General features: G+C 41.6%; 1 protein-coding gene and 1 long non-coding RNA gene across 2 annotated transcripts; one reads left to right on the top strand and one right to left on the bottom strand.

Annotated features, from left to right (window-relative positions):
- The first annotated feature begins 355 nt into the window (after window positions 1-355).
- SOSTDC1 (sclerostin domain containing 1) lies at window positions 356-4,834 on the top strand. Its single transcript, XM_084509950.1, has 2 exons — window positions 356-1,576; window positions 3,489-4,834. Exons 1-2 carry the CDS (start codon window positions 1,372-1,374, stop codon window positions 3,902-3,904), a joined length of 621 nt encoding a protein of 206 aa, XP_084366076.1. The 5' UTR covers window positions 356-1,371; the 3' UTR covers window positions 3,905-4,834.
- On the bottom strand, window positions 522-3,490 carry LOC311431941. Its single transcript, XR_014689721.1, has 2 exons — window positions 1,931-3,490; window positions 522-1,656 (listed from the first exon to the last, which is right to left on the bottom strand). It is a non-coding gene; the product is annotated as an uncharacterized lncRNA (long non-coding RNA).
- Window positions 4,835-12,492: the final 7,658 nt, after the last annotated feature.

Below are 12,492 nucleotides of genomic sequence, written 5' to 3'. Positions count from 1 at the left end.
GGGTCCTGGCTGACGATCCGTCCTTCCTCCAGCTGAAGCCCACGGTAACTTTCTCAGCACAAGAGGGAAATAGTGCTGATACAGACGAATGTCTGCTTGTGACTAGGATGAAACAAACCTGTCTTCTCTCAATTTCTGGGGTTTTGACCTTGTCAGCAGAGGTAACTGATCTGTATTCCAGCTCTGCTTTCAAATAAAATCCAGCATGACTCTACAGATATCAACTCAGTTACAAAGGCTTTGAGACTGGAGGCTAATCTTTACATGATGTCACCTCCCGCATGGCTGTGCTTTCTCCCAAGGAAAACGTTTCCTTTTAATCGGAACACTATAGCTTTCAGTGTTGATCGCAGTTGGTTTATTTATAATGAAAATCTACAGAGCGTTCACCGCCGATGCAAACAAGCATTGGCCTACTGACAGCATCTCAATTTACACTAGCGTTTGGATTTGGGCCATGTAATTTTATGGAAAATCAAGTAAGTGTGTGACACAATAAAAGCACATGCCAAAATAAGGACTATTCTTCCCTCTTTGTTTTCTTTATTACATGAAATAATACATTTAAAATACAAAAATGCTCTAGGCAATGTGGAAAACTAAAAAAGACGAGTTTGGTGAATGAGCATAGTGAGAGGCTATGAATATGGACATTTTGTGCTAAGGAGCCTAGAGGAGATGCTTTTATGCATGGTGATCCAGAAATACATACTTGTAGCAGTGCACACCAGGGAGAGAATATTCCCCTAAAACAAGTAGTTTCTCCAGCAGTGCTCCACTCAGTTGATCAAAGCTGCATAATTTAAAACATCTAGAGGCAACTTTAAATTATTCACTATAATTTTTTTAAAGCCATCTTGGCATATAGCAGACAGCCTTTGTGTTACTAGGGCTTTCCTGCAAGATCTGCAAACTTCTGCATCCTCACGGCACGGGCAAGTTTTTCTGAGGGGCGCCCTGGCAAGGAGGGGAAGGGACTTGGCATGGCAGGAGCCACAGAGGCTCCTTGTGCCCCTTAGTGCCAGGAACATGAAGCCGAAGTGCCCGGCGTGGTTCCCGGGTTTTGGGATGCCCTCAGAGCCCAAGGAGGGCTCCCAGCACCCAGGACCCAGCACCCAGGACCCAGCACCCAGCATCCAGCCCCTCCTCTGCTCGCTGCCCGCTCCCATTGGGAAGAGGTCTTCGCAGGCTGCTGTAGGGATCCCGCCCCTTTTGTGGCTTTTCATTCTGAAGCTCTCCACAACTTTACACCTGAACGGATGCCAAGCCTCTCTGAATATATAAGGGAAACGTCCAAGAGCGACTGCAGAGTTCCCGGGAAGCAGCAGCGGAGAAACCTTTCACCGGGCTCCCTCGGAGACCGCCCCAGCCATGCTGCTCCCTGCCGTGCACTTCTCCGCCTTGCTGCTCGCTTGCATCTTCGCCAAAAGCTTCTCGGCTTTCAAGAACGATGCCACCGAGATCCTTTACTCGCACGTCGTCAAACCCGCTCCGGCGAGCCCCGGCAGCAACAGCACGCTGAACCAGGCCCGCAACGGCGGCCGGCACTACGCGGGCACGGCGCCCGAGCGCGGCAGTGAGTATCCGTCCGTCCGTCCGTCCGTCCGTCCGTCCACCCGCCGACCCCTCTCTTGCGGGGTGCTGCCGGGGGGAGAGCTGCCGGGGGTAAAGGAAGGTGCCGGGGGGACGCTGCCGGCTGTGCCCCGGGGGTTGCTGCCGGCTCTCCTCCTGCCCCCGGCTGTCCCCGGGGAGGGGATGGGAAGCGCCCCCCGGCCCGGCTCGCCTCCCTCAGCGGGCTGTGGGGGCTGCTCTCAGAGGCAGGACGGCCAAACCTCCCATTTCTCTTCCCGCTCTTTGGTTTTGCTTCCTGCTGGAGCGCCTACCTGCTTTACACCTCCAGCGGGGGTAAACAAATGAGCTCGGCATTTACCTGGGAGCCCTGCTCCGACTTGCCTCCCGTAGCTTCCTCCCGGGTTTTATGTACGTGTGTCAGATGCGCGGGGAGCTGGGAACCTCCCGCTGACTTTATCTGCTCCTTCCCTGACCGCCTCCCTAAAATGAAAGAAAATCCAAACAAGCACCCGACCCACCCACAGCGAGGCGATAAAAATAGAGGCAGCCCTGGAAAGGGAGGGCACGAAGCGGCCCCCACAGCGCGGAGCCACGCCAGGTGCCGAGGGAAGGGCCCCTCGGCCAGGTGGCCGGGGCAGCCAGCAGCTAATTCCCTGTCACCGAGCTGTCACTGGGGAAAAGCTGAGCCAGGAGAGACGTAAAAACAGGGGAGACAAACTCGGATCCGCCACCGGCTGCTCCCAGGTACATTCCTGAGTGCAGCTGCGGGAAGGGAAACTTGAATTTCATCCGCAAGTCAGGCGGGACCAGCCCCTCAGGTCGCCCCGCAGAGCTGCCCACCCTGAGGCGCAGGGGACGGGTGCCCTTAACTCCATGTCCCCGTTCCCACCTGGCTTCCCCAAAAGCCAACAGAAGCAGCCCGTAGCTGTGATATGTAGATGGACCTTCAAAGCCTCTCATGATTCACTCTGAAATGTTTCTGGTAATTACTTGTATTTTAAAGGCGTTAGTTAATTGCATTGTGTGTAGAATCTGCGTCGTAATTGTCCTGCAGAAAGAGGGAGAGCGTAGCCAGTAAAGATTGCTTATTAAAATTAAGCGCGCTGTGGGCGTTTATTTCAAAGTGTAATTGCTGAAATAAACAGTTGTGTTTATTGCAGGGTGCAGAGCTGCACACAGACGGGTACAAACACGCCTGTGTTAGAAGCTCTGCATTTTCCTTCTATGTCAGTTGCCCGAGAGAATTTGCAGGATCCTCTATGTTACACATAGCGTAGAGATTACTACGACCAGGCAGATGCCTTCTGCTCTGAAGGCAGAACAGCCACTCAGAAATTGCTCCTGCCAGTCATTCAAACTGTACGCAGAACACCATTCCCTGGAAACTTGAGCTGTTATCACTCTCACAACCTCTGTGTTAAGAGCATCAGTGCTCATGGGACACTCAGTCCGCTGTAACCGTGGAAGGACAAGAAACATACTATTTTAAATTGATTTAAACACATATAAACAGTTTCCAATGCACTGTTTTCCCCCTTGCTAATGATCCAACATAATTGTTGTAAACATCACAGAGCAAGTTCCCTAGACTTAGAACAAGCAGGAAACATTTCTTCCCTTGGGGCATTTTTTCTCTTCTGAAAGGTATGTCCCTGTGAAGAAGGATAGAGAATGAAAGTGCCTCTTCTCCCACAACTGCTGAAGTGCGTATCCTTACCATTCCTTTAAGCTGTACCCAGATAGATCATCAGTGCTTGAGGCCCTTGTGTTGGGGGACACAACAGTAAAAAGATGTCCTGTACAGATTAAAGCCTCCTTTAACTTCTGCAAAATGCCTCTTGTTAATGTGAAAATGTCTGGTTAAGGAGATGGTTGCATTCCGAATCTCAGTGTCTGTCCTTCTGTGCACTCTGCAGATCGGGTTCAAGTCGGTTGCCGGGAGCTGAGATCCACCAAGTACATTTCAGATGGCCAGTGCACCAGCATCAACCCCCTGAAGGAGCTGGTGTGTGCTGGTGAATGCCTCCCTTTGCCACTGCTCCCCAACTGGATTGGAGGAGGCTACGGAACCAAGTACTGGAGCAGGCGGAGCTCGCAGGAGTGGAGATGCGTCAACGACAAAACTCGCACCCAGAGGATCCAGCTGCAGTGCCAGGATGGAAGTATAAGAACCTACAAAATAACTGTGGTCACGGCCTGCAAGTGTAAACGCTACACCAGGCAGCACAATGAGTCCAGCCACAACTTTGAGGGAACCTCTCAAGCAAAGCCCATCCAGCATCACAAAGAGAGAAAAAGAGCCAGTAAATCCAGCAAACACAGTACAAGTTAGAAGTCAGACATTCTCTCCTCTCTCATCTCCTGCTCCTCCTGCCAAAACTGAACTCACCTGTAACCGTTTGCTTTACAGTTCTGACTGCTTAAAGACAAGTCTGCCATTGCTGTGCTCTCAGCTGACGCTGCACGCTTATTGCTTTGACCAAAACCAAAAGGGGCATTCTCAGCATATGGACGATTTGGGTGATTTTCCAAGTGCTCAAGATGGAGAATAATACACGCCTTCCAAACCCACACTTTAAACTTTGACATTTTCTCCTGCCATGGAGGCAAAGAAAAGTTGCCACGAATATTCACTGAAGTCTATTTTGTAAAAAGATGCTCTGTTGTGTGTTTTCATGAGAACAGTTAATTATCACGTCTGTTGCCTTCTCTATCATGTTTTATGAACTTCTGACAACAGCTTAAAATACAACACCTAGTATCTGCTTTCAGATTCATTCTTAAAAAAATGCCTTGCATGCTCACCTTTCTTTTATCTCAGTATACCAAAAATTAAAATATGCATGGCAGCAATCAAAAAGTAAAGCTGAACAAACTATTTATTTGTTGTTGTAATTATTTAATGAGCTTTTATGTGTATTATTTCCTTTCAAAATGTTCCTATGTTTATAGCTTTTCTCATGTATCAAAGTATTTTCCTATGATTTGTGGCTGGATTAGAACATACATTTTGTAGATAATGTAAAATAGATGTTTTAGCATTCTTGGTTTATATATTTTCATTTTGAACATTCATAGACGTAGATGTTATTTTGAAGTAGCAAATGTTAAAAAATGTTTTGTTTTGTTTTGTTTTATCCTCCATTCTGTATTATTTTTGTTTAAAAGTGTGCAATCAAAAGACAGATATGACTTCCTTTCAAATTAATTTGTTTCTCTTTTTTTTTTTTTGTACAAAAATAAATACTGCTAAGAAACTGTATCGTCTGGCTGTATGTATGAAAATATACACATTTTAATCAGTTAATCTTAAAAAGTGGGAGAACATCTGCTCAAAGAAAATCTATTCATGACATTTAATATAAAAATAATATTTCTGTAGATTCTTTTTGGATGTAAAAATCGTTTGTGACTGAACAGATGGTGCTTATTAACAGTCCAAACTAGGTTCATATTTAACAATTCTCAAGTTGTACATTGCAGAAGAAATGTGTATTTGGGAAGTTTTACAAGCTAGTAAAACACCACATTTTTTTACACTAAAGATGATGATCAAGTTAAAGACAAATGGTAAAAATAACAGTCAGCTTAATCTTTCCCATGCAGCCAATACAGTCCTGCACATTACCCACAGATCATTACAGGACATGTCAGGAAATACATAGAAAACAACCTACTTTTCAACACATAGTCCGTGAATCATCTGGTCTTAATCTTTCAAACTATATTGAGGTAATATGGGCATGATTTCATCACAGGACACTGCTGTTCATAAATGATTAACTTTTACACCCTGTTTGCACCCAAGGATAAGACAACAACAGAGGATAATGAAAAGTCTTGCCTAATAATAAGGTGTCACATGAGCTCCCTTTAACCTTCTTGTTGTTTTCTCATTCAATCTTGCATTTTAATTTCAAAGGATTCATCATGAAGTTCTTAGCTCAGATCTTCCTCGGTTGTAAATAGAAACTGTTTGAAACTCATTGCTGCTGCTTGACTTATTGGATCCTAACTTTTAATGACAAAATTTAATGATTTTTCCTCAAAGCTACTTTAAAGAATTCTCTTAAAAGTCTGCTACATGTGCAAAGATAGATACTTTCTTCATTTAAAGGTATATACAGGGTGGTACAGTTAAAAAAAATACATCAATGACCTAGTTGCTTCAAGTTTTGTTCTATGATCATGAAACTGTAAGAATGATGAGATCAGAGACCATTTATAAATAAAATCTCTGATCTTAAAGAGTTCTTCTTTTAAGCCTAAGATGATAGGAGATGAATAAAAGAATTAGCAGGGAGAGAGGTGATGTGACATTGCAAATCAAGCCAGCAGATCTACAGAGTTCAAAGTTTTTGATTTTAACAGACATTATAGTCTCATTCAATCTCTTTTATAAGGGAAGGACTATTGCCAAATACCAGTAATTATATATTTTTTTTAATTCTCTGGCTAATTCTTCAAGATGATAAAGCAAAAAAGACAGATAATAGACCAAAAAGTTACCATAATTCTTTTAAAAGACAATGGTCATCAGTAAGATTGCCCTGCCTGTTTTGTGCTTGGCTGCTAGAAGAGTAGTGAAAACAGGCACAGATCTTGCTCATGACCCTCCTATAGTCAATGAAGTTTGACCGTAGGAACAACGTGCATATTTAATAAGACATTGCACTTAGCAACAGAGATAGTAACTCTTTCCTAGTTTGTCTCTGCACACAGAAACACCTGAAGGGGAATAAACTGACACACTTTCATTAAGATGACTTCATGGAAATTTGCTGAAGATGCAACAGAAAGACCAGTCTTGGGTCTCAAGACTGGTATAGTTGAATAAACAAGAGAAGCCAGTAGAAACTTTATCCATCAGCAGTGACGCAACTTTGAAGTGCCACCTGAGGTAGCTAGGGTCTCGTCTTTGGGCAGGACTTCAGCTTTTTGCGAAGGAAAGCAATGTTAGAAAGAGGCTCATCCTGATGAATTTTCTTAAGGTATCTTGTCATTCATCTCCTGGCTCTGAATGCTTCCATCTGGACTATAAAACCTGCTTTCTATTTCACCCTGTTACTTGCAAGACTCACAGGTGTCTATCCAAGGATCCAGACTAAAGGCATTTTAGAAGTATATCCAGCTAGCTTTTCGTATATGGAGAGTCTCTGAATGTAAAGTTGTTGTGGGTAGGATATGGGCCATCGTTCTTGTATCAAAGAATCCTGCCAAAGCTTCAATGAAGAAAACAGTACTGTTTAAACTTAAATAATTTAACATATGATACATCTTCTAATGCTTGCTTCAGTGTTAACAAGGAAAGACATATATGCTAGAATTTTCTTAGTTTTCACCTGAAATATTAAGCCAAATAGCCAAATAGTATAGAGACTTTCTCAGTAATATCCTGTCTTATAAATAGAGCACTAAGTCCAGGGGATTCTTAAAAAGCATTTCCTTATAGTCATAGATTGCGCTTGATTTCATTGCTTCATTTTCAACAAGGAAATAAATACTTGTGTCACCCTTCTTGGTAGCTGGACAATCAGTCAGAACAAAGGAAGATAATCTCCACTTGCACAAAATGTCACTTTTCTGCAATTCAAGATTTGAGAAAAGAAGCAGATTTTTTATATACTTAAAGTCAAACCTAGAAGGAACCTAATAATTGTTGTCGCACTTGCTTCAGAAAACTACAAGTGAATAAATTAGAAATAATTTGTTAATCTGCCATCATTATTTCATTACTTTCCTGTTGATGAAAACTGCCCCCAGCTAAAGGGTAAATTGTTTCATAATGAGTGGAAGTCAATTTTCCTTAGACACCACTAGATAGAAACTTGGCCAGATGCTGAGTGTTTTGATAGCATGTTAGCATTCAGAGGCACACTGCATGGAGGCCGTCAGTAGTAGATAGCACGAGTCATTAAGGCGTTATCGTTATCAATTGCGGAAGTCAGAAGGGCCTGACACTTGTCTAGCTTGTCTAGACAAGAAAGGCCCTTTGAGAAGGTGTTTGTTTTATTTTTTTATTTTTTATTTTTTAGCAACAGTAACAAATCTGTTGCTCTCTCCTTTCTAGCAACCTTGGAATTGAAAATGCCCAGTCCATGTCCAGTCGTCCAAGTCCAGTCATTTGGACACAAAGCAGACATTTGAATAATATCCTTCAAAACACCCAACAGATTTCTGCTAGTAAATCACTGCAGTCCTCCTAACCTTGACCTTTATATCCTTCCTGGAGAAGTGTAGCATTAATCAAGAAAAGGCTGTTCAACACATTCCACTGTGGGAGTCTTGTTGCTACAGTATTAACCTGGAGGTGTTCAGTGGAAAATTATAAGGAATCCTTAGTGTTGGAAGGTATCCTATTCTCATGATGCGTTTCCTTTCCCTTAGGCCAGGCAAGGGGCTTTGATTTTAACTTCATTGACATACATACAAACATAGCTCCAGGCTAAAACTGAAATTTCTCTAGAGATTTATGAGTTAAGCAGACATTCTGTCACTGGATTTGTTAATTTTGCCTGAATGTTTCCCCCACCCCAACAGAAAGCCTGTCCATGCATCTTTCTGAAAGGCACCCAGACTTTCAGCTCACTTGTCAAATGAGTTATGTGGACTGAAACACCAGAAAAATGTGATTTACGAGTAACTTGCCTACCACCCAGTTAATATTTAAACACCCACCTTCCTCAGTACTTCAGTGTCACGTAAATACTCTTCATTGTTAATGCTACTCAAACTAGATGCCATAACAGCAACTAGTCTCTACTCATTGGTGAAAAAATATTTACAAACATTGGATTTTAACTCCATTTTGGGGTTTGCTTTTTCCTAACTCACTTAGGTGACTGACAACATATTACAGTTAACAAGGTCATGTTACTTAGCTGGGATTCAGGCTGTCTTAATGCCTCTACACAACAACAAAGAAATACAGAGGACCTCTTAATATAAATGGAAACCAGGGCTTTGCTATGGCTGTTTGTGGAATAGGGTACTTAGTGAACGTAAAGGAAAACAAACAAAAATATCAGATCTCTGGAAAAGAGGCCTAAATCAGAATATACTGTAAAAATAATATGGTTCTGTTTACAAAACCTCAAACATGACACTTGTTGACAAGTGATATTTGTTACCATCTACTTAATATTAGGTAAAAAATAATAAATCACCTAAAAATTTTTTGTTGAATATTTTATTTCTCATCCCCTGCTCTGTTTTAGGAGTCGTATACTAATTTATTAATGTCTCATTGTTTAAATCCTTAGCTGTTTTGTCACAACACACTTGCTTTTTGATATAGAAATATTTTAAATCTCTTTTTGGAATGACTGGATGCATTATTTTTTAATTTTGACTACTCAGAGGAAAAGTCATGCTACGACTTGACCTAGGAGTTCTGCATTTGATTTGTTTTGTTAGCCTTGGTGAGAAGTTACTTAGTAAGGAAATTGCAAAGAAACATAGTAAAAGCATAATCCAGCCTGTGAAATGTGATGCTTTGGTGGGCTAAGGAAGAGCCAACCAGGCACATATTACAGTTCTTTTACATAAAACAGTGTAGAGTTGAGGGAGGGCCTAAGGAAAAATGGAAGTACAAGTCTAGCCCTACCACATGAACGGGCACTGAGAAATGGTGGGGCTATGTAGAGCTTTAACACAGACTTCTGTAGCACAAAGACTGTTTTAATTGCAGCTGAAGCAAGTTTAAACATCTGTTGCTTGTTAGATTATTACTTTATTTATTTACTTATTTATTTATTCATTTATTTTTGGGATGGGTTGAAGAAAGCTCTTTTAGACTCCCTATGGCCATTAAGCTGGGATGAAGAACAGAGGTCTGACTGTTTCTAAAATGTAAAGCTGCAAAAAAAAAATAAAATAAATTGGCCTGCTGAAACCTTTGCTTTTGTACTTCTTTATTGCAGTTTTTAGGACGGTAGCCAGGGCAGATTGTATGGAACAGGTTGTGTCACTGGACTGCATCTTTTGTTTTCTGGTATTGAAATGTCTGAAATGTCTGAATCTGGGTATGTTTAGAAGAGGTGAAAGGCGAGAAAACAGTTCAAAAATGGAACAAAATAATGTGGAGGACAACATGTGCTGCATGTCCTTCGTTTTCTTCTGCTCATGGCAACTTTTCAGAAGACTACAAAAGTAGTTTCAAAAAACTACAGGCTTTTTTGTCTGCAGATTGCCAAGCTCAACATTAGCCAATGCACAAGCTACCCTTAGGTTTTAATAGACTGCCAAGTCTAAATTCACATGACTGTCCCTGTGTCTTCTCCTACCATGCAAAGAAAATAATGCACAGCAGTGTGATCTGTATCTGTATCATCCACAGATTCCATACAGGGCCACAGAAAATCAGGGAGATTCCAGAACTTGATATCTACACAGAAACTGACATCTCACTGCACTGGTAGTACCTTCTGGAGTGTGGGTACAGCCCCCTCTTTCTGAAAGAACAATACTGCCTAAGCTTACAAGGTTGGCGTAATTACCTACTTTATACTTCTTAGAAAGTTATCAGTCTGCCACACAGCTGAACTCCTTGCTGAGGAATTTTGCTCAAAAATCCTGTTCACAACACAGATAAAGTCGATCAGTAAAAGCATTCCCTCTCAGTGTTACCCTGCTACTATTACAGGAATCTGATTTTATGAATAAAACTGTCCCTGCCCATGGCAGTAGGGGGGTGGAATTAGATGATCTTTAAGGTCCCTTCCATCCCAAAACATTCCATGATTCTAAGATTACAGGTTGTGAGTTACCCCTTAAACCTCTTTTAGGTGTTCTAAAACTTACTTTCTCTTGCGCTCTTTGTAATCAGTTATGAATCTGGAAACTTCTGCAAGAGGAAAATGTTTGCAACATCCTTTAACAAGAGTAAAGTAAATATTAATATAGGTTTTCATTTTTTTATTTCCTTAATTAAATACTTTTCTGTATACTTTTATATAGAAGTCTTCATCAGACAGACCACTCAAGGTGCTGTCTGAATCTTAGCTTAAGAATGTAGTACATTGTGGTACTCTTTATTCAAATACTGCAGCCCCTTACAAATCTTACTGCTTCTGCCCTCTACTTTGAAATTTCTAGCTATAGTAAAAATCTCATTTCTCTTTCTCATGTAGTCTCAATGACCAAACTATTCTTCCCAGTAGTTAGGTTACCTATTCCACAATTCCATTCTGATAAAGGAAAAAAAAAAAAATAAAAAAATAAAGGATGCATTAGGACCACCTTTTCTATCTTTTTGGCTCGGTGGCCATCCTATTGACGTGTAGATATACCTGAAGGAAGGGTGCAAAGAGCCAGGCTCATTTCAGTGGTGCCCAGTGCCAGGACAAGAGGCAATGGGCACAAACTGAAACACAGGAGGTTCCCTCTGAGTATCAGGGAAGCACTTTATTGTGAGATTGACTGAGTGTCCTGGTTTTGGCTGGAATAATTTTCTTCATAGTATGGTATGGTACTGTGTTTTGGATTTTTGGAGTTTTCATTTTTTTCCCCTTTCTTATAAAACTGTCTTTACCTTGTTCTTGCACTTTCATCATTTTCAATCCACTTCCCCCTCTCACTGGGGAGGATTGAGTGGCTGTGTGGTACGTAGCTGCCTTCCGGGTTAAACCACAACACCGAGCTCTAGCACAAGTTGCACAGAGAGGTTGTGGAGCTTCCCTCTTTGAGAAATTCAAATGCCACCTGGACATGGTCCTGGGCAGCCTGCTCTGGGTGCCCCTGCTTGAGCAGAGGGTTGGACAAGGTGACCTTAGGAGGCCTCTTCCAACCTCAACCATTCTGTGATTCTGTGATCTAAGCAATCATTCTGTGGTTATTTAGTCCATTTCCTTAAGTTTTCAGCGTTGAAGAGAACTGAATGCATGTGGAAACAACTGTACAGGTACAGGTAACTGTCAGGAAAGTAAAATAAGTAGACTGGATTACTCAGAAAAGCTGACAGTATACATAGCATTCTTCATTAAATAACTGGTTTGCATCCAGCTAGATTAACATGCTGGAAAATGGTTAACCTTTGATGGTTGCTCAGCGGTGTATGTTAAACAGGTTCAGTCTATATAACTGCTGCACGTCAGATAGCCACATTGCTGCAGCTGGGAAAATTCTGTAACCTTGATCTTCTTAAAAACTGGCAAATATCTAAGGGTTGACCCTTTCCAATCTGCTATTTTCATGCTAGAACTGGGCAAGCCAGCAAAGGATGAGGAAAAGCATTAGGACAGGACTACTGCTAATGCTGCATTTTTCAGTTTTTAGGGACTATCACCCTGCAGTTTTTGCTCATTATAAAATAACTTTAAAAAGAGGAAAAATATTCACACACCTTTCCACAAAGCAGGATGTGTTTTAAGGCACTTCCCTTAAAACTTGCCAAAAAGGTTGGAACATAACCCTAAAAAGTCAAAAGAGGAGGAGAAAATTGATAAAGCTCCACATGACTGCTTTGCCTAACGCAGACAATACAAATCCTCTGCAATGGCAAAGTCCATTTTTTGTGTTGTGCAGTATGCTGTCTTTCCTGCTGGAATTTCAGTCCCTGACAGTACAGCTAGTACCAAACACGCCATGGAGATAACATAGAACACTGTAAAGCAATAAAACACAGTGTGACACACCAAAATTCAAACAAAGACTTAGAGCAATGAAAATCCCAGCTCTCAAGTACATGTATTCTGTACTGTTCCTCAACATCACACTGTGTCACTGGCATTTGTGGCTTAATACCACGTATTTAACCAGTTACATAGACTCTTTCTGCTATGAATTGATTTGGGAAAAGGAAACTGCCATTTGTCTTTGCTCAGTGGTAACTGTTTCTCTAGTCATGACTGAAAACCTGTTGAACAAAATAAATAAAATATGACTGGTTTTACTGAGATGATAAGGCACTGTCCTAGTAAC

This window comes from Aythya ferina (assembly GCF_964211825.1).
Source record: "Aythya ferina genome assembly, chromosome: 2".
Lineage (NCBI taxonomy): Eukaryota > Metazoa > Chordata > Aves > Anseriformes > Anatidae > Aythya > Aythya ferina.
This window is presented reverse-complemented; position numbering and strand designations above follow the sequence as displayed.

Bases quoted from the DNA above. Each gene is read 5' to 3' on its own strand.
- SOSTDC1 (XM_084509950.1), top strand. From the start codon at position 1,372: ATGCTGCTCCCTGCCGTGCACTTCTCCGCCTTGCTGCTCGCTTGCATC. The intron at 1,577-3,488 runs GTGAGTATCCGT...TGCACTCTGCAG, and splicing joins CACGGCGCCCGAGCGCGGCA to ATCGGGTTCAAGTCGGTTGC.